This window comes from Xylocopa sonorina, chromosome 18, assembly GCF_050948175.1.
Source record: "Xylocopa sonorina isolate GNS202 chromosome 18, iyXylSono1_principal, whole genome shotgun sequence".
Taxonomy (NCBI): domain Eukaryota; kingdom Metazoa; phylum Arthropoda; class Insecta; order Hymenoptera; family Apidae; genus Xylocopa; species Xylocopa sonorina.
Genome location: NC_135210.1, coordinates 4,459,067 through 4,479,697, shown reverse-complemented (window position 1 = coordinate 4,479,697; position 20,631 = coordinate 4,459,067). Strand labels below are relative to the sequence as shown.

Below are 20,631 nucleotides of genomic sequence, written 5' to 3'. Positions count from 1 at the left end.
GACGCGAGCAGGTAGGCACTTTATATTCCTTTCTTCCAGCCAAGAGGCGAATATTGTCGTAGTCGTCAAACAACCAGCCGGCCACTTCTCTGGCTTTAAAAGCGGCGATTGTTTCACAGACGCGTGTGAGCCTCGATATCAAGTGGCGAGCGTTACGACCATCGAGGCAGTCAGAATGACTGGCTCGTAAATTCTTATTGGCAATAAAAATTCTATAAATTCACAACAATTCCCTATTTTTGTTCTTTTTATAAAAAGTATACAAAAGAGAAGGTTTCCTTTAAATAACTAGCATTTCGTTCCCTCTGCAGAAAATTAACACGCTTTGATTCCACCTACCCAAACAGCAGCAAGTAGAGTGTATCGAGTTTAGTCAGACATCGTCTATTACCCGTGATCTCTCAATCCACGACCTTAAATTCTGCTAACCAAAAGTTATCCCAGCGGTGGTAGTTCTAACCCAATAAACTTCCAACTTCCACCTTATCCAACGATTGTAGGAGCTGTGCAAGAAAAGCTGCATGAATTTTTAACAAAAAACGCGCGAGTAGCCAAGCTGGAGGTAGCATCTCGATAAGAACGAGGATAATCGAGGCCCCAGACGCGAGACGAAGGAACGAACGTGGCCAGTTCGTGTCGAGGGTTCCTTAACGGTCCCTGGCCGAGGTACGTCGACGTCGGCTGGGCATTTTCCGCCACTCGCGGCCCTAATCAACAGGAGGGTAGCCCTCTAATAATAAGATGCGTGCGAGGGTGTGCACGAGGGTTCGACCCGGGCACGCGAGCACCGTCGGCTCTGCAGCAACACGTGGCAGATTATAACGTCTAGAACGGTTCGAGCGGTGATTTGGCAAGCTCCTTCGACGCCTGGAAACGCCGGCGACGCTCGCGGCGGACGATCTGAACTCGCCCGCGGGGGGTTAAGGCCGAAGAATGGATGAGAGAAGGTCGTGGGTGGGCGCGAGGCGGGCCAGGGTGTAATTGGATTAACCTGCCAAGGTTCCAGCTACAGTTCCGCCGGTTCTCACGACTCGCCCTAAACTTAACTGTTCGCCAACTGCATAAACCGCCGCCCACGTACACCAAGCCGTCTCTTTCTTTACGATTTAACTCGCGAGCGATCGTACGCTCTCAGTGGTCGATCGACCGCTATTTATTACTGTTATTACACGCCAGCAGAGAAACATTACTGAGCGAGAGAGTGTCAGGGTTCAACGATCGAAACGATCTCGTCACACTTAACACTGATTAATTTATGTAACTTGTTCAGATTGATTAGTCGTTGATCACAGGTTTTTAGAGTGCTCGACGAATCGATGGGGGTGGAGAAGAGAAAAGAACTCGAGGGTTTTCGTTCGATAGCCGATCAGGCGCGAGGTAACGAAGAACGCGCGCATTCAGCATCGAACAATTAGCTCGCTCATTATCGAACGTTACCCTGTTAGCTGAGGAAAAAATGTTGATGAGTTCAGTAGCCGAAGATCAGCCAGTCGACTGTGATTCGAGTGTTCCCAGGGGAGCCTCGTTCGGATTGATCAAGTTATTTCACGAGAGGTAAACATTTTAATTATAGACTACTTGGATGAAACAAATGATTCGTCGTGCGTGAAGACGAACCTGAGGTTCGTCCAAACTTGCGACTGTTTTGACAATGAACTCGTCCCTGTTTCAGCTCTCGAGCAAATTATCGAAGACCCTACGCTATTCCAGGATCGCAAACGAGCGCAAATAATTCGTCGCGGTTCGATTTCCGGTCCACCCTCGATGATTTATTAGAGTCACGACGCTACGAGCCGATGTTCGCCAGCCGTAAACTCCATTTCCTATCCCACCGTTACTGTGGCGGTCGCACGTGAATGGACATCCCCGCGTTTAAATCCATTGTAAAGTGGGACCCGATCGCCGCTTAAAACCGATCGATCGAGCCTCGTTAAATCGAGTAGAATAAGAGGGTGCTCGTGAGGGTCTGCTGGTTGGCCTCTCGCTGGTAAAAAGAACCAGCCGTCGAGACCTGGGGGGTGAAACCTAAGACGGGCCGACCGTGAACGACTGCCGGTGTTTGTCAAACCGATTCGCGCGTCCGACAGCTTCAATGGATGTCTACATTCAAATCCATTTAAGAGTACTTTGTCGTCCCTTCCTCGATAACCAACGCCACGCCGGATGCCCGAGAGAGGCGTCTTAATCCGAGCGCCCCTCTTCGCGAGACGTTTCGACGCTACCCTCGACCAATTTCATCCCTTCGGTTCGTGGGAGCTGTCTGTCGCTTCGCTTCGAAGGAACTGTGCTTCAGGATACTTGAATCGTCTCATCCTATTCTTTCACGCAGCTCGTATTTTCATCGAATGCGATTTTCATCCACTCGTGGAGGATTCACGCGATAATGGCCTTGTGAAAACGCGAGATAACATTTTCCGCGTTTCGCGTGTCCGATGTTCCTTAAAAATGGTCTCGATTATGCGACGAGGGTTGAAAATCGACGCGGACGAAGAACAGAGGGGGTTAAAGTGAAACGAAATTTCTTCTGGTCTCTCGTTACTCGAAACGCGACACGAGCAAGGGGTGCGCGCGATATTTCTGCAACGAAGATGCAGGAATACGGTTTTGTCCCGGCCGTGGAGCGGCCTGCGCCTTCGATACTCGATAGCTTTTATATTCCTTCCCATGGGACGTGGCTGCCGCCGCGTAAAGTAGGTATCGGTTGAACAAATATTGACGCATTGCCGCCTACCGCCTAGTTACCTGACACGAGCTGTTTAAGCGTCCTTTCACACCTGAATGCCTTGGAATCTCGCTCTGCACCCGCGATAATCCGTCTCGGCGACGGCCCGTAAATCGAACTGCATCGGGACGCAGAATATCGAACGCGCCCAAGGAAAATGGCTGCTCGCCCGTGAACGTTATTACATACGCGTTATTGGACCGTGTTCACGGTCTATTCGAGATAGGAGGAAGTCGCTGCTGCTCCTTGGACCAGCTCCTGGCTTTATTGTACGAAAGTGCCATGACGTGTTCGAATAAAATGAATGACTCTCGACTGGTTCCACCCTCGTTATCGTGAAATGTAACTGAGCTCCAGTTAACGATCTCATTGAACAATCGTCGACGAATGAAATTCAATGAATTTATGTGGTCGGTTTGGAAAAGACCGCGTAGAGACTTCTAAGACGGACTTCCGTTCTTCAGTAAGGGAGGATATACTTTATCGAAGCCCTCGCGTACTAATTTGACAGGATTCCGTGCCATTGGTTCGATTGTATTTTCCGTAGCCCCATCCACGAGCTCGTAAGCGTCCCAGGCTACCGATGGATTATTAACGAAATTACGTCTGCGAGGTTGCGAGACATCCGCGTGAGAATCGTGCTCCAAGGGAAGTAATGGACGCCAGGACGTCGAAGGAATTCGAGAACGCATTCCTCTTTCACGAACCCGTGAGCTTGTAAAACTTGTTACCGGTACACGCGAACAACTCGTTCCGCGAACGAACAAAGTTGGAGAACGGTACGCGCGCGCAGTCGTTACGTTTCATTATAACTTATTTTCCGTGGGGAGAACCGGTGAATTAAAATTTATACTTCCGCTATTATATGGGTGGTTCTGTCCACGGTTGGCAGATGAGCACCGAGTTCGTTAAAGGAAAACGTACACCCTTCAACAAATCCAATAGAGCCGAGTAACCGCGAGCGTCCGACTTATCTCGAGTCGTACTACTTGCGATGCAGAATTTGCTCTTCTACGGAAAGAACGTTCTCCTCAATGAAATGTACCTCGAAGAACTTGAACGATCTGAACGTGACGGTGGCACGAACGGAAGTAACAGCCAGCGAAGGATTGATAAGACGGTCGAGCGAGGGGATCGATTGACCAGCGTGGATTCAGAGGCGAGCGGGACCGGATAACGTCTTCACGAGTCGATCCGTAGAAAAAGGGGTAGTTTCAGAGGCGGCGCGTTAGAACGACCGACAACGTGCTGCTACCGCCGCCTATGCAGTCTATTAAACATAGATAGGAGTACCGCATTGCCGTGAATCGGCGTGGGGAAGTGTTAGGGGTTCACTGCGCCGTTCTCTCTCTCCCTCTCGGCCACGGTATCTATCCGGGTTTCACCCTCTTCCTCCGTCCATCCCTTCCCGCCGCCTCTCGCATTCTCTCCCTCTACGCGTGCTAACCTACGAACCCACCGCCACGCTGGATACTACAGAACCTGTACCGAACCTGTACAAAGACTATACCAGGGATGAACAAACTGCAACCCCCAGGTCAGATGCGCGAGCTACCCTCCTCCCCCGCTATATTTACTTATACCTGTTCGCTTACCTCTGCGACACGGATGTTGATGTTTTATTACGTAACCCCAATGTGTCTGCCAATATTTTTACGCGAAACTTTGCCAGCCACCACCGTACGCAAACTTTGCGTACGCGAAGTCTTCTTGGCGCTTTCGAGCGGATGAGTTGTTCGTCGTTACGCTTCAACCCCCTTGCGACAAGGTGTTTCGAAAGTTCTGTGATTTTTCTAAGCGTTTCCGTAATTTATAACGATATCCTGTTGAGGGACCAGTTTTAGTAGACCTTTTTCTATTTACCCCCGTTGAAGTAACCCGCTGCGACAAGCCGAGCTATAATTGCTTATCTGGTCGCTTACGTTCATGGCATATTTCCACATTAATGTTTCATTACCCCGTCTATTTTTGCAGCCTCGCGCGGCGGCCATGGTCGGGCAGCGCGGAGAAAGGCACCAGCCATACGTGGTAACTCGTGGCATTTCCATTTTTCGAATCCTTCGAAACCGCCTCGAAACGAATCGCAAAAGGACATTCATCACCCGCCCTTGTTTTAACGCGCCACGACAGACAAGCCACGTCAGTCGATATCCACGTTCCATTGCGCGACATGATAAATAAAAGTATTTCCACGCGAGGATGAGTTTCGAACGAGAACAGTCTGCTCGTCGCGCAATATTTATTTGCCGGAAAAATCACAGCTTCGACCTTTCGCGGGAGAAGCTGGCACAGGGGTGGTCCAGGCGAGAGAGACAGGGCTGATAATAACGAGACGCCAACAGAGAACCGGTGCCGGGTTACAACCTCGCTCTTGCCCTCGTCCTCGTTCGTTATTCTTAACGTCACCGTGGCCGCAGTCGAATCTATGCGTGCCACCCGACCTCGACAGTCACCCTCAGACCACTAACCCTTCCCTCCTTCGACTCGAAGCTGTCGCCCACGCCGCTTCATCTTCCCTTACTATTCACTCTTTTTCTCCTGACTAAAATAGCCTCTTTTCCACGACTTATCGTTCCCCTCAACGTTTTTCATGGCCCCTCAGTCTCTCCGCCGAATCTACCACGGATTATACAAACTGTCTTCCTCAAAAATCCCTCGTACCATCTTGAGAAGGAAGGAGGTAACCACGAGGAGGCATCGATCGGGGCGTTATTGAAGTTTTCGACGACAGCTGTCTCCATTTTTGACGGCGACGTTCTGACACCGAAACGAGCGGAGGAACGGCGCCGTTCTGGCCTTCAGACAGTATGGATGGACCCAGCTTCTTCCTCTGCATCGCACTGGATGCATAACCATCCTTCGAGGAGACAGAGTGCATGCACGTGCATGTATATATATATTTTTCGTGTGCGTTTAGAAATCGCGTCAGTAAAAATGCTGATGTCTTTATTTTTGGCGCGAGACGCGTGCGGGATTAGCATGTTGATGTATTTAAATGAATGAATTTTGCATTCCCACCGAGAACAGAAATTCAGATACGCGTGCGGAGATCTCTATAAATAGATGATCGTTACTGTGTCCAGTTTAGATGGTATACCGTGCAAACGTGGACAAGGTTGTAGATCATCGAGCGATACGATTGCACGGCCTACGGCGTGGCTCGTTTATGTCAGCCAATCTTGCCGCGAATAATTACATGTCCGGCGACTGGTAACGGAACCAGGCGGAACGGAAGTGTGCGTTTCGTTAAGAGGATGGAATAGACAGAAACATGTGTTTTCGATACCAACCAAAGACGTCTCTTCTAATACTTGAATCCAAAATGGTGCAATAGTCAGAAGTATTTTCTACCGTCTTAGTAACGCGATAAAATTTATACAACATAGAAATCTCGAAACGAAGGGAAAGTAGAATATTTCAACAGTCCACGAACGGAGCACACGCAGAACTCTGATAACACTGTTGTAAGTGGAACTCGTAAAATATAGTCAGCCGTAAAAGTCCACGTGCATACACGTTCAAGTTTCAACTATTCATAGAGTGACCAAGATTTTTGTGAAATATACAGAAATAAAAAAATTAATTAAAGAAAATTCTAATTTTCCTTCGATGGTTCTGCCTTTGATCATTGAACACTTTAGTGAAAGAGCACCTAATAACCCCTCGAGAATTAAGAAGGAAGCCAGGGTTAGCCCAGCGACAGAGCGACTTCACAGAAATTAAGAAGGAAGCGACGCCGTAGGAGGACGACAAAGTGGCCGAAACAAACGACGCCAGGTCCCGCTCGCCACGTTCCCTCTTACATGCTTCGTGTTCTGGCACGAGTCTGTAACCGGGCGTCGGTTGCAACAGGTGCTTAGACAAAGGACAGTGTCTAACGGTGCGCTACGGACTTCCGAGGAGCTCTCTTTTAGCGCCTCTTTTTCTCGCTTCGGTGATGGACGTAACGAGGACTTGGACGCGGACCGATGCCTTCACCGCGAACCTGCGTGTCATCGAGAAAGATTCCTTTTCCGCTGGAATTCATTCGTTTAACACAGCACCAACAAAATTTCAAATGCGAATCTTACAGTCGAATACCTGGAGTATTATTTCCCTAATATTTTCAGAAATTACTTTTCAGTAGAGCATAGTCTGAAAAGGGTTAACACAAGCCAGCTGCATTCATCGCTCAGTAGCCTAGCTATGAAATGGGCGCACAAGAAACGCGTGGACTCCCATAATCACGATCGCGAAGGGGGTAAGAAAAGGCACGCTGAGCATGAATCGATGTTTAACCCGCGGAAGGTTAAGCACTCCTCGTGCAAAGTGTCGGACGGCGTGAAAGGGTCTGTGGCGTAACACGTAGCCGCGGTGTGCGCGGGCGTGTACGCACGCGTGTCCAGAATTAAACGTACAGCGGGACGCTCGATTGATGCTCGATTAATAATAGCGCGAAACGAACCGGAGCAGCAACAGCGTGGGCAACTATTAATCACTCCATTATTGCGATCAACGTGTCACATCGCACTTGGAATAAATACGAGGATGCCGCTTATTGAACGGACCTTACCGGATGTACCGCGGTTCTCTTCAAATTTTCACTGGCGCAACGAAACGTCAGCTAAATGCAACGGACGTGACCAAATAATCCTGACCCGGCTGGGAATTGGTCGCGCGAAACTGTCGATCTATCTGGCGTCAAGATCTACCTTCAAAATTGCTCCAACACCTCATGAGCAGTTCCTCATCTTCGAAGGTGTGACCATGGCACCCGCATTTCGTACCATCCGTCGTTTCCATCGAGATGGAGTAACTCTCTGTCTCTCATTCTCCTTTGCAAAGTAAAACAGCCTTGTTTCACACGCCTATCACACAGACGCCATTACTTCTCACGAGAAAGCTTCTAACGTTCGAAAGAAATCGCTCGACCGTTAATCGCGTGGGTTTACGAGAGTTTCACCGTCGACTCGAGCTATTTCAACTCGAGGAACGTTCCATAAAGCTGCCCGCGGATTGTTGCACTTTCCACAAGCGAATCGAAGAGGAAGAACGCTGCAAGCCGTCGATATGCTTCCCTCGTGGGCCCAACTTTCGCGATTATTCCTCGCGTCACGCGTTCGACGAACGAATGCTCCCTTGGGGGTTGAAAACGCCCCAACGAATTTAGCGCTCCACGAAAACAGCGAGATATCTTCCTCTTGGTTGGAAATTTAAAATTAAAATCGAATGCATAAAGTCTGGGGAAGATTGCTTAACGTCTCTGCTCCCTTTTTCACAGCGCGCCTTCGCGCACCCCTTCTCCAGCGGTTATATAGCACACCGACGGTCTGGCGAGCGTAATAAGGCTCTCCAGTAATTTCGTTACCGAATCTGGTATTTATAATGGTAATTAGAGGCGCGGACCGCCGCGTTACACGAATTCATGGACATATTCCTGTATAATCCGCTTAATTAAAGGGAAATATTAGAGCGACGCGAGAGGAGCAATTGGTCCTGCTGGAAATTGATTCTGGAAAAAAGTAACGAACACAATTGCACCGATGAAATCTTAATTGTATTAGCAATTCTGTGCCCTTTATAACGCTCTCGATAAAAGAGAATAAAGAAGACGCGCGTGGAGCCTGTCTTTGTTCGCGGCGCGAACTATTTATCCGACAGATCTCGTTTTATCGCGTAAATCCGCGGGCAAGCGCCTACAGTTTTCACAGCCGGACAAATGGTACTTGTCAGCGCGTTGATAAATGCATCGACGGTGTGCTCGAACGCCGCTGGAAAAATCGAAGGAGACGCGGATGGCCGAACAAGTGGCGGACTGGCGAACGGAAGAGAAACACGCCGCGTTAATATTTTTCCTCGCGACCCTATTCGCACCCCCTGGCAGCAGCAGCCGTAATTCTTTCTGCGCGGTGCCAACGAGACCCTCCGCCACCCCAATGGCAATTACGCGATCGAATTACCGCGATATTTCGAAAATACTCCCTGTCATGGCTCGAGATAACGACGCACGGTATCGGATAATATCCTCGCCTAATTTTGCAGCGGCTGAAAACTGATGGTAAAGCGCGGAGACAACGAACAGAGTAATTAGATGGCTGTCCTTGCACGCGGGCCAGTGGAAAATCTCAAAGACCCCTGGAGCAGAAAAATGAAGAGCAGAAGTTGACGGTGGCCGGGATAATCGCCGGCTAAAAATCCTCGGATGTCTGACCGAAACTGGGACGAACTACTTTCGAACAGATTAGCTCGGCACTGTGACGTTTCCGGTAAACCCCGCGTCTTACACAAATAGTGCACGCGAAGCGTACTACGTTAATGTCAAAGAACGTCGAGGAATGATACGGGAATAGAGAACTCAATGCATATCGCTACTCGACTCTATTATCCCCGCGTTTAATTGCGGACGCTATCCGTCCTTTTTGTACGAAATGTCGCACGAGAAGAGGCACGAAATTGGCGCGGTTAAATCCGCTTGAAAAGTCGTCGCCCACGAAAAAAAATAACTAAAACTGATCGATTTTCACATCGATTCAATTTTATACTCTCCATTCTAAATTCTATAATTCGATAACTAATCCAGGCGACTGAATGGAAATTCGACAGAATAGACGACGAAAATCTGGCGTCCCTTGTTTTGATACGAAGCAAGGTTTTTTCTAACAGAACGGTGGATGCAGATCAAAGAGAACGAACGTGTGTGAGGGGATGAATCTTCTTAAGAGTGAACGCGATGAGAGGGTATTTAAAGTGAGAGTTGAAGGCGAGGGCGTTGAAAGAGTATTAAGGAGCGTAGCATATGGTTCTTTAAAAGTATTCGAATATTGTTAAAGACGCGTAACATAATCGATAAAAGAGTCTCGTAATAAATCAAAGCTAGCTGAATGATACACCACGAATAGATCCAAGTAACTCTGCGTGCGAAGTGTTGCTCCCTTAAACTCACCCTCGAAGCCATCAATCGATTATGAACCGCGCGCGTTCGATGGCAATTTTCGCGACGAGCCTGAAACGTAATTAGCTCGGCGGTGATTTACGAAACAGGCCACGATACAGCGACACGATCGTGTTTTTCCTGCTTCCCCTTTCGCCGACGTTTAATCCGCCGTAACCCAGAGAGACGGCGACTTAATTGGATCCGCGAGATCTTGCGAGGAAATTTTTACGCGCGAAATTACGAGACACGAGCCTGCCTTAAACCTGTGGCATGCAAGCGGTCTATCTAAACGGAAGACAACATTCTCGATGATTGATATACGCAGCTCTCGTGGAAATTCTATATATACTTGTTTTTCATCGCGAGGCTAACGAGCCCGCGACACGCAACCGGAAGTGGGTTGTGAAAACTGGCGAAACAATGCAGACGTGATTCAGTCGCAGAAAATTTCCGCGTGGAACATCGCGCGAGTCGAATATAATGTCTCGCGGAAAAATACACGGAATCACGACGACTTTTCACGATCAGATGACTATTCATGGTCGATCGAGGCACACGAGCGCCCATTGCTCGCCGCCGCTGCGTTGCTCGCGTGATCCATAAATATTTAGCCGCGTAGCCGTTCTCGGCACGAAACGTCGAGGAAACATCGCGCCTCCAACACCGTTCGTCGATCTAACGCCGGTTTTTTTCTCGTTCCAAGTGCATTGTACGCGATTCCACATAGCCAAGAGAGGAGAGAGCTCGTCGGTTGTACGGATTACTGGGCGATTCTTGGAACGACGCTTACTTTCGAATCTGGGTTGAACCGTTTCCGACTAACCTTCCATTACCCGCGCTCGTGACTTTGAATAACGCCGTGAATGGATCTTTGGTCGTTGAAAAGTGTAACCGACCTTCGGACAGTCGCCTTTCAAGTGGATCAAGCAAGCCATATCGAAATGAATCCGAGTAAAAAAAAAAATGGTAATTTCAGAAGAAAAATTGTTCACCTTGAGGGTAGTTGCAACGTCGTAAATTATTGAATTAAACTGTCACGTGATTTTATTACAACCCTTTACATGCACCCTTTCGTTGCTCAAAGATGTCAGATACGTTGTAATTTCTCTAAGCCATCCATTACGCTTTTGCAGCAGGAAGATGGAAGATAATCCGGATATCCGGGGTAGCAGTTGGCACGCGAAACTAGAAAACAATGAGAAGCCAATGGCCACTTCTGGTTCCTTCCGTTACCATTTATTTCGTTTAATCCAGACGCATCGAACGCGCTGCACTCGAATCGAGCTGTCGAGCGTTGATAGCATCGAGGAAAACACTCGTCGATCAAAAAATTTCCTTGGCTTCCACGACGGGACGACGAATTTCGTGTACGTGAGTACGAAACGCGATGGAATATGTATTTAAGACGACGAGATGGCGCGCGACGGATAAGGGTAAGCTACAGCCGACAGATAAGAATCGAGAGCCAGATATGAAATATGTAAATGCCGCCGCGAAAGAAACAGTAACCAGAGATATTGCGTGCGTTTAAATTAACTGCCACTTTCGAAGCGATTTATCGGCGATGGGGGATGAAAAACGAAACGCGAGACCCGCTCGAACCTCAAGAGAAGGGGTGTGGCTGCAAATCATGGGGGAAATAAACAGAGTTTCTCACCATCGGGAACGTTGCCAGGATTTTCTGCATTTCTCCAGCTGATACAACAGTACGTGCAAAAAAGACCAGCATAAAAATTCAAGCAACGCTCGAACGTACCAAGATACCATCAGCTAACACCAAGAAAGTCGTGTCAGAACATAGACAAGTTCAGCAGTATTTCACCAACAGTATTCCTCCTCGAGATGATCTTGGCCACTGAGAGACGCCATGCAGAACAAAAGATGGCAATCGACGACTTAAGTTTCCCTTCCGTGGAGCCATCCAGCTATTCCAACCGAAACGATTCATTCCCTCCCAGCACAATGCAGGGCGATTTAACAAACGACACGGTTGCGTCTCCAACGATCGCGCCTCCGCGACACTTCCGCGGGACTTTTATTCCGAGAGCTTCGATCGAAGCGAGCTGTGTGTCCATTCGAGGGTGAAACTATCGCCAGTCGAGAGTGTTTCTCACGAGTGGACGTCCAAACGGCATTGTTTCAACCCTCGAACAGGGACGAAGTACAGTGTAACATTCGAAGAAGTCTTGTGCTTCTTCCGGTACGAGTCTCGCGGCTGCTCTAAATGTACACCAGTGGAACACGTTCTATTTGCGAGATCGAGGATGGAAATAAGGAACCATCTTGGGTATTTACTCGGGTACCTCGGGTTCGTAAGGCCCGTGCCATAGTCGAGGGATGATTGGTCGACTATGGCCCCTGAGGAAGCTCTAATGTAGAATACTAGAGTCATCGTCTACTCAGTAACATCTCAAATATCCCAATACAAGAGAACCAGTAATTCGTACATCTCTGCAGATGCAAAGAGATTGATTAACGCTCGCCAATAATAGGTACCAATAGACGGAAGCAATCGAAATTCGGGATCGCAAACACTTCCGGGTAGTAAGCGTATCGTCTGTTCCCACGAGCATCTGTAATCCACGATCGATGCTGTTCTCTGTTCGAAATTAACGGGTCTGAAGACATTGATCGCATTTCCTATTGGCGATTGGTTTATTAAATGAAAAAAATTACGTGGAGCCATGGTATTACGATCGATCGTAGCGATCAGTAACAATCCACCATACCAGGAATGAACGAGCTTGTTGTACCAGTTAATTCGGTTAATTTAAGGAAGATTTATGGTAGCTAGATTGCGCGTGGAGAACAGACGGTGGACGTCCTGGTACATGGCTAACGAATAGCCGAAAAACTGGCCAGCACAGCTGGACAATTGCCTCGACGATCGATGTAGTACACGGGACATTCGCGATTCCAAATATTTCTCTTGCTATTCGTTACCAAAAGCGCGAAGTGTAAACGTTGCGACTGGCAAAACGTTCTTCTCGACTCCACGCGTAACTACGTTCGGGTTATTAATTCTAAACACTTCTCAGAGTTTATTCACTTCTCCTCTTGGAGCAACGTATACGGTGTGCACACATTTGGGTCGAACAACACGCGTTACAACAGCGTGTACGAACAGGCGGTTGGTATAATAACCAGCGAACCAGCCCCCTCTAAAGAGGCACGGTTAATACACTGCCCGTAAGGGGCTGTTATCCCCATCGACTTTCGCGTTAGCATCGTGTCTGACAAATCGTTCGCCAACCGCCGCCATTTTTCTCGCTTCGAGCTCGTCGGTTCTCGTTGACTAAGTCGAAGATGGTGAATAAAGCTCGTTTCGACGAGCAATAATTCCCAGAGAATTTCATTTATGTTACGTATAATGCTTCGAGTTCCAAATTCGATTTAACTGGGGCAAATAACTCCTCGATAAAGTGGCTGGGAACCCAAAAACTTGGCCACAGATCCTCGAGAAGGACACGAGCGTACGGGAGGGGAAATAATTCGCGACAGCGACGAAATGTTGGTACAAGGGGTGAATTTAAGGTTTCGATTAATAGCTGGTCGTCGAGAGGGTGAAGGGCGGAGGTAATAAAAGATTTTTTTGGCAACCAGAGTCGCGACCAACCCGAATCGAGTCGCCGTGGAACAGATTTAGTTGGCACGCGTGATTCCATGCGGAAGCTGACCGCGGCACCAGCGTGGAGCAAAAGGAAGGCAAGGCCAGCAAAGTTTTGGCCATCCGTCGTGCATCCTGGAGGCGGACTGTCGCCGTTGAAAAATTATGCAGATTGAAGAACGCGTCCAACGAGCTGCGCAAAGGGGTGCGACTCGCGACTCGTGTTAATTAACGCGTGAATGATGCATTGGTTGTACGTCAAAAATAACAAACAGTGTTTGTGAAACTTGAAAAATTCGGGATCACGATTCATCAGCTAGAAACAGAGAAATTTCTCTTGCTTTTGATCTACCATTTATCCCTTTAATCCTATCGTTTACTTTCGTAGATAGCATGCAGAGGAAATTCACCGTTCTCCTCAGCGCGCAAGCCACGCATTATAAAGATGAATAACTTCGCTACAATTGAGATAAACGCCGCGTGTTTTAGAGGCGCATAATTCAGAAGCGAAGCTTTCGCGGTGGGTGTTTCCTAAAAAGGAGACTCGCGAAAGGGAACGCGGATAACGGCGTTGGGGAACGCTCGTCTTCGCGAGATAACGGGATTAAAGCTCGTATTCGATTCGACCTCGTGCCACTTTTACAATGCAAAATAAAGGGGACCACAGAGACGCGTTAACACGAACGGCTTATCTAACCAACCAATTAGAAATCGTTGTTACACACAAAGATACGGCTCTCGCCACGGCGAACCGATCTTCCAGCTCGATACTCGTCCACCGACGCTCGAACACTCTGCTCGCTGCGTTGGGGCGTCGTCGAGAAAGGGACGACTCGTTCAATGCTCGTGTGCCGATGTCGCGTAATTAGTAACGCTGGCAGCGCATGATTAACAGAAACGAAAGGTGTTCCGCCTCGTTTCTGTGTCACGAGCCCCACCACTCGAGGTAAATCGAAGCTGCGTCTCGTTTGCAAGATAAATATTGCGGTAGCTCTCGTTGGTTCATCTTGAGCGTTCTTTCGATGCGACGAGGAAGAGTCCAACTTTCGAACCGATTTATCCGGGGCTCGCGTCGATATCGCCAGGTTTAAAGCAGCTCGAAGATCAATCGGAGGAGACTGCAATTTCGAGCTCGAACAAATTCACGATGAGAATTGACCACAGTTTCCCGAGTTGGCTAACGATCCAGCTTGTCAGACTGGAGAGGAAAGTCGTACGCAAACAGGAAAGCGTCACGGATGACGGAGGCAGCGTCCCGAGTGTGATTGGGTGACGAGAATTCGACGCGGAACTTCCGAAATGATCCTCGTCCCCACTTCGAAGCGATATTGCCCCTTTGCTTTTGATCCTGCGACAGGATTACATCGACCTCGTGTTTTCGATAAAAATCGACAATTAAGGAGTGGTATTTCTTGGAAATTTTGAGAGCAGAATCTCTTGAGGGATGCAAACAATTGTTTTTTATAGAAGATGATTCGTATCTTTGCTGATCTTGAATTAAATGATTATTTAAACGAAGTTTTGCAATAGTTGTAAATATGTTTTGCATCTAGTCGAGGCGAAGAATGTAATACCAGAACGCAGTCCCTTCGCTGGAATGAAATATTCATTTAAACAAATTTCGCGCCAAAGTTACAGGCTTGCTACATTTCTGGGGCAAAGAACGTGGAAACTGGGGAGCTGTTAGCATCCAAATGTGGTACAGATACCGGGAATTAAACGTCCTGCAAAGGAGTTGAATTTTTATAGGAAATGCAGCTCAGGCTGCGCGCAAAAAGAGAAAGAAGCGTTAGCTATCCCTTTAGCACCCCATCTCTAATGAGTTTACGGCGAGGGTCGTTACGGAACGGGTGCTAAACGGAAATGACCGAGACTCTCGCACCGCGAAGACCCAAATCCGCACCATTTAACGTAAAAATAATCACTGTGATATTTACAATAGCGATAAAATAAATCACAAAATTATGCTAATTTCTCATCATTTAAGGGTCGATAGAATCCTGCATAATTCGCCGTCGTTACACGCGTTCGCGTGGAAATCTTTCTGGTCCGCGATAAGCATGGCTAACCTGTTATTCCTCGTCGGTGCATGGAAAGCGCAGTGTGCCCATACGACGAGGCGTTTGCATACAAATAACAGGATACCCTCACCAAGTGGTATCAAAATTCGATCGCGATCGAAGACGAAGGACGTGACCGAAATTTTTCGGCTAAGGGATGGTTTCAAGGCGACGCTAGAGACGCTCCCTGCGATCGCATAATCGCCAGCGACGATTGAACCGAACGACCGCTTTCACTCGAGTGGACGCGCTCTGAATAAGAGGCTTGAAATTCAATGGGGAAGTATTTATCAGAAAACAAGTAGGTCTCGCGGAGGTGGTTGAATGGTCGAGCAGAAGAGAACGTTGTCAATGGCGTTCGAACGACGATCGTCATCCTTTCCACCCCTCGTCCACGTATCGTTTCTTACCCGCTCTGACCGCGACTTAAACCCTTCGCATAGGTCTGAGCGTGTGGACGAGCGCATAGGAAAGGAAAGGTGGAAGGCAGACACGGGTTTTAATCGCGGTTACACTCGCTGCGCTCGCGCGAACGCCTATGTATAGCGCTGGGGTGCATTTGTATGCGGCAGCGGTTGCGAAAGTGGTGAAACAGCAACCGGCGAAGCATTGTTAGGGCGGGTGCCGGGAAAAACACACGGCACACTCGTCGGTACCGTTGAAAATGAGGCGAAAGAGAAACAAAGAGGCTGATGCTTGGCCGCAAACTTTTTCAGGATCGACAATGCCTCGATGGATATACGAGAGCAACTGCAGGGGTGGGTAGAGAATTCCACGGATGCGAGCATCGGAAGATCCTGGCCAAGTTTCTCGCCGGGGCAAATAAAGCCGAAGCCATTGTACACGGTTATCAGCTTTGTTCGAGTCGCTTCCGATATGACTCTGGCGCATTATCCGCGACTCACCTTTAATCTGCGCTCCTCGGTTAACCCCCAAATAGCCGACCATGAGAAATACTTCCGCGCAATCGACGCTGGCGAGCTACTTCCAATGAGGCACGCAGTACTCTTTGCCAACGCGAAAACAATGCTTCACCAGCCGAGTGCTTTTCTTTATAAAGCTCGACAAACATATCTTCGGTTGGGAATAATTCTTCTCGATTAAACGTCTATCGGTGGTAAAGCATCTATCTCAGTTGATGCATTGTCCCAATCGTGAGATCTGTCGCTGTTGTTTCTCTGCGCAGCGTCTATGCAAATCTCTGTTGATCGAATCCAGCGAAACGAAATCGCATAACAGTCGAGTAACTTTGAGAGTAAAAATCCTCCTCGAATTTGTGACAGCTGATATCTAAGAGTGTCCTCTGCCTATTCTTCCCTTGTCGTGTCTATGCGAGACTAAAATCGCGATTCAACTCGTACCCTCAGAACGGAATGAACGAATAAATCCATCGTCGATTCGCGGGGTGTTCTGCGCTCGGAGAGCAAGCTCGATTCCCTACTGAATACAAACTAACCCGGGCGAGGGCCCGTTTCAATCGGTCGTAAATTAGATGGATCTACGAGCAGCAAAGTTGATCTCGCGAGTGCTAAAAAGTTGGCTTGTAAAAGAGAATCGCTGAAATGGCGGAAAGAAAATAGAGAGAAACGAGAAGAAAAGGAAAAAACAAAAAAAAAAAGAAAAGAGTAACGTAAGTAGTATGACTCACTGATTGAGCGCCCGCTCGTTGCTGCCAGTAGTCGCAGAACCCTGAACACCGGAAGCGGCGGCAGCGGCAGAGCCCGAATCGTGATGCCTCCTCTCCTTGTGGACAATGCCCATTAATTTCATCCATGGATTGTTGGCCGCATGGGCGCCCATGCCGCCGCTTTGCCACATTGCGCTCGCCAGTCTCGCTCCTTGTTAGAGAGCCCTTCCTGGGCTCCAACCGATCCTCTAGTCTTCCCGGAACCACTCCTCTCTTCACCAGCAGCACCACTTTTTCCCACCACCACTTATCCTCCCCACTTGTGTTCTTGTCCACGACGCACTCCTCGATCCGCAGCCGATCCGACTCGCTCGCCTCGTCCCGCTCGCCGCCGCCGCGTTCGAAATCGCTGCCAACGTCGTCAATGTCCCTGTCGACGTCCTGCCCGTGTCCACGGTACCCACCACCCGTGGTCCCGCGCGCCACAGTCTCGCTCTCCAGCCTCCTCGCGAGGACGAGATCCGCGCGTGCAGCCTCTCCTATAGGACGCTTCGAAGGGAACTGCCGCGATGACCCAGGTTCACCCACGTCGGTTGGCAGCCACGGCGAGAAAGAATCGGTCAGAAGAGCGGGCAGCCTCCAAGTTAAGAGATCATCGTCGCGACTAATGGGAGAGAGACGCAGCCGCTGACGCGGTTGCAGCCTGGCGAGGACGCGGTTTGCAGGGCTGCCTGGCTGCCCTGGGTAGGTGCGAGGTGCCTTGATCGGCCCCGTAGGCTCCCTAGCCCGCCTCTCGAGCACCTCCACCATCTAATCCTTAGTTTCTTCACAAGGCTTTTTCGGCCCAGCTACCCCTTTGCTCGATACCTTGTCCTACGTCCACGCAATCCTCGCTGCTCCGTCTAAACGCCACTCGCATTCGCGCCTACCAACCCCCGACCTCTTTCACCCCTTTTCTTCTCTTCTTCCACTTGCTGGCTCTCGGCTTCGCCTCGTTCCTTCTTACCTTCCTCCTCTCCTCCTTCGGCAGTCGTACGGTTTCGCGTGGCTCCGTGTCGCCTCACGTGTTCGTCGTTCCTCGCGGTGGTGTTTACCTGCGCACACAAATTTTTATCAGTTCAACTTTGATACGTCAAATTCGAGAGAGTTGCGTGTTGAGTTAATAAATGGTTTCGTTATTTCGAGGATGAAATTGAGAGGAGAAATAACTCTGCAACGTTCCAGCGACAAAAATTGGCGAAAGCGAACGATTATATTGGATTGGATGGCCGCGTTCGAATACGTGAAATTATACGATATAAAAGTAAATCTCCGGATGCACCGAGGGAGAAGCTTTCGAGACGAGATGCATACGATATCAGGCGCGTGTGTGCCAGACGATTCACGAGCTATTGATCCTCTTTAAAAATATCCAGAAATCCACGCGCAATAATAGCTGGGGTTTCGGCTAAAGATACATGGAACTGTACGATTATTCCTTTCGTCCTTGTTATCCAAACCGCTGGGACACGAAAGCGTTCCTCGATCGTGGAGAAAATTACTCAGAATTCTAATCGATGGAACTTCGTGACATCCATGGAACGAATCCAGAAGAAACTCTGGTCTGACCCCAACGAAAAAAAATTGCTACGATCGATGGTATCGCGGTCACAAGGAGAACGTCTCAATGATTAGAAGTGCGCGAAGAGGACGTCTGAACGAGTTCCCTCTGGCTCGAGATTTTTGCATCGCGACGGATCCCTGGGAAACTTCAGCGCACCTACAAGTTCTCCGCTCGTCCCACAACAACGAGGAAAGACGATACATTTTTCCAAGCGCAATACGAAGCACGCGACTCCCATTATTTCGGATACTCGAGGAAACTACCTCGCGGATGCTTTATAGCGACTGCACGCTATTCGAACCCCGCGAGCTTCTCCAGTTGGACCAGAGATATATCTGTGATCGTATTTCTCCTCGTAGCGTTGCTGTTAAAAGAAGCACAACAACGACTAAAGAAACGGCACGAAACGAAACCGTAGAGAGTAAGAAAAACAGGAATAAACGGAAACCAGCCGTAACGGTGGAGGATCCTGCGCTTCGAGGGCAGATGGATGCGTTTCTAGGTGTGCTAGGGGCTGTTCTCACCTGTTTCGCTGAGCAGATCGCCGCGACCGAGGAGACAAGCGACGAAGCGAGGAAGAGTACTCTGCAGCGCTCGTCTTTTCGTCCAACGTCGTTGACGAAAGGTAAAAGAGAGCAGGCTGGTGGAATCGAGGGCTGTACGAGCCACTCGGGTTCTTCGTCCTTCAGCCGCCGTCACGGCGTCGCGTGCGCATCTTGCACCGGCACACAAGAATATAATAATAAAAACCACGAGTATTACTAATTTTTTTCACCACTGGAATACGTCTTCGTCACTGGCGAGTGTTGCTCTTTCCTCCCTTTCTATATTCCTCCCTTATCGGCCGCCACCCTTTGCTCCTTCTCAGTCCACCACCCCCACTTCCACCTGGTTTTCACGTTCACCCTTTAACTGGACTTGTATTGGCCTGAAGCCAGCCACACGGTCGTTGTTCTCCACGATGACGGCACGTACCAGCCACGCACAAGCTCGGTTCCGACCTTCTTCCGCCTCTCGCTCCGATCGACATTTCCGCGCGCGGAATTCAATGCCAATTAACTGCGACGATGCCTCTTGCCCGTTTCGACCGATCGACTGCCATCTGCGGGACCGTCAAACACTGTTTTAGAACACCCTGCCTGTCCCGTATCGCGATCAGGCTAATCTATGCTAGCTTCTCCTTTCTTTTCTATAAGGACTCCTTTAAGTACGCACTATTCTTAAGGGGGAAGCACTATGGTGGTGTGTTAAATGGAAATAGAGAATAGAGGGAGAGGGATATATATCTAACTATATAAAACGAAAAACTCGTGAGCTCTCTGTGAAGTCGTATAAACCGACGTTCTACAAGTGTAACAGCATCGTGATTGGCATCGATAATAGAAACGCTACAGGTCGTCTTCTAATGTTATCCAAGGGCTGAGAGAGAGAAAGAGGGAGAGCCTAACGGATGAAAGATCGCCACGGTGTCGGGACGGAGATGAATCCCAATTCCTTTTTAAGTAATCACGACGTGACCACGGATTGACCTCCATAACCGAGGAGGCAACTAACGCGAATCGATTTTCTAGTTGCCCCAAGTTAATGACCCGTAATGAAATTAATTAATACGGGATGCTTATGCGTGAGAAAAGTTGCCCCGTTTATATTTGACCAGCAAATTAATGGCTCAAGATCAGCCACTGACCGTGCACGAAAAAGGTAAGGTTATTACGAGGCGTTAATAATTTCTATTTCAGAATCCTCAACATTACTCAAGGTCCCTTAAATATGATAACATCGAAAACCCTCAAATAGTAGCAAAATAGATCGATTGTCTGAGCGTCCCATTACAGATTGAAGATCCCTTCGCCCCTTCAAGATGTCGATCGTGTTTCATTCTGCATAGCATCAGAAAAATAAAGTAGAAGCACTCAATATTTGGGACAGACAATTATGAAAACGTTGTGTTGAAGATGGCACGAGCGTCGTCATCGAGCTCATCGTCTAAATATAAAAATGGAACGCGGAAAGTTGACGCAGGGTAAATAAATAAGCGTGGCGTTGCGGAAAGAGCCATAAAAAGTAGTGAAATATATATAAACTCAGCCAGGGTTATT

General features: G+C 48.7%; 1 protein-coding gene across 5 annotated transcripts in view; it reads right to left on the bottom strand.

Annotated features, from left to right (window-relative positions):
- The window catches only part of Shaker (potassium voltage-gated channel protein Shaker), a 114,647-nt gene extending 97,379 nt beyond the window's left edge, over window positions 1-17,268 (bottom strand). Inside the window, exon 1 of one of the 5 annotated variants that reach the window (XR_013102708.1) lies at window positions 16,951-17,265. Coding sequence is in view for 4 of the 5 variants with exons in the window: in XM_076908187.1 (XP_076764302.1) it covers window positions 16,951-17,120 (170 nt within the window). In the remaining variant the exon portion in view is untranslated. Of the gene's footprint in view, window positions 1-16,950 lie in introns of all 5 variants that reach the window. The other 4 variants (XM_076908187.1, XM_076908185.1, XM_076908179.1 and 1 more) reach the window with 4 other exon arrangements.
- Between the last annotated feature and the right edge of the window lie 3,363 nt (window positions 17,269-20,631).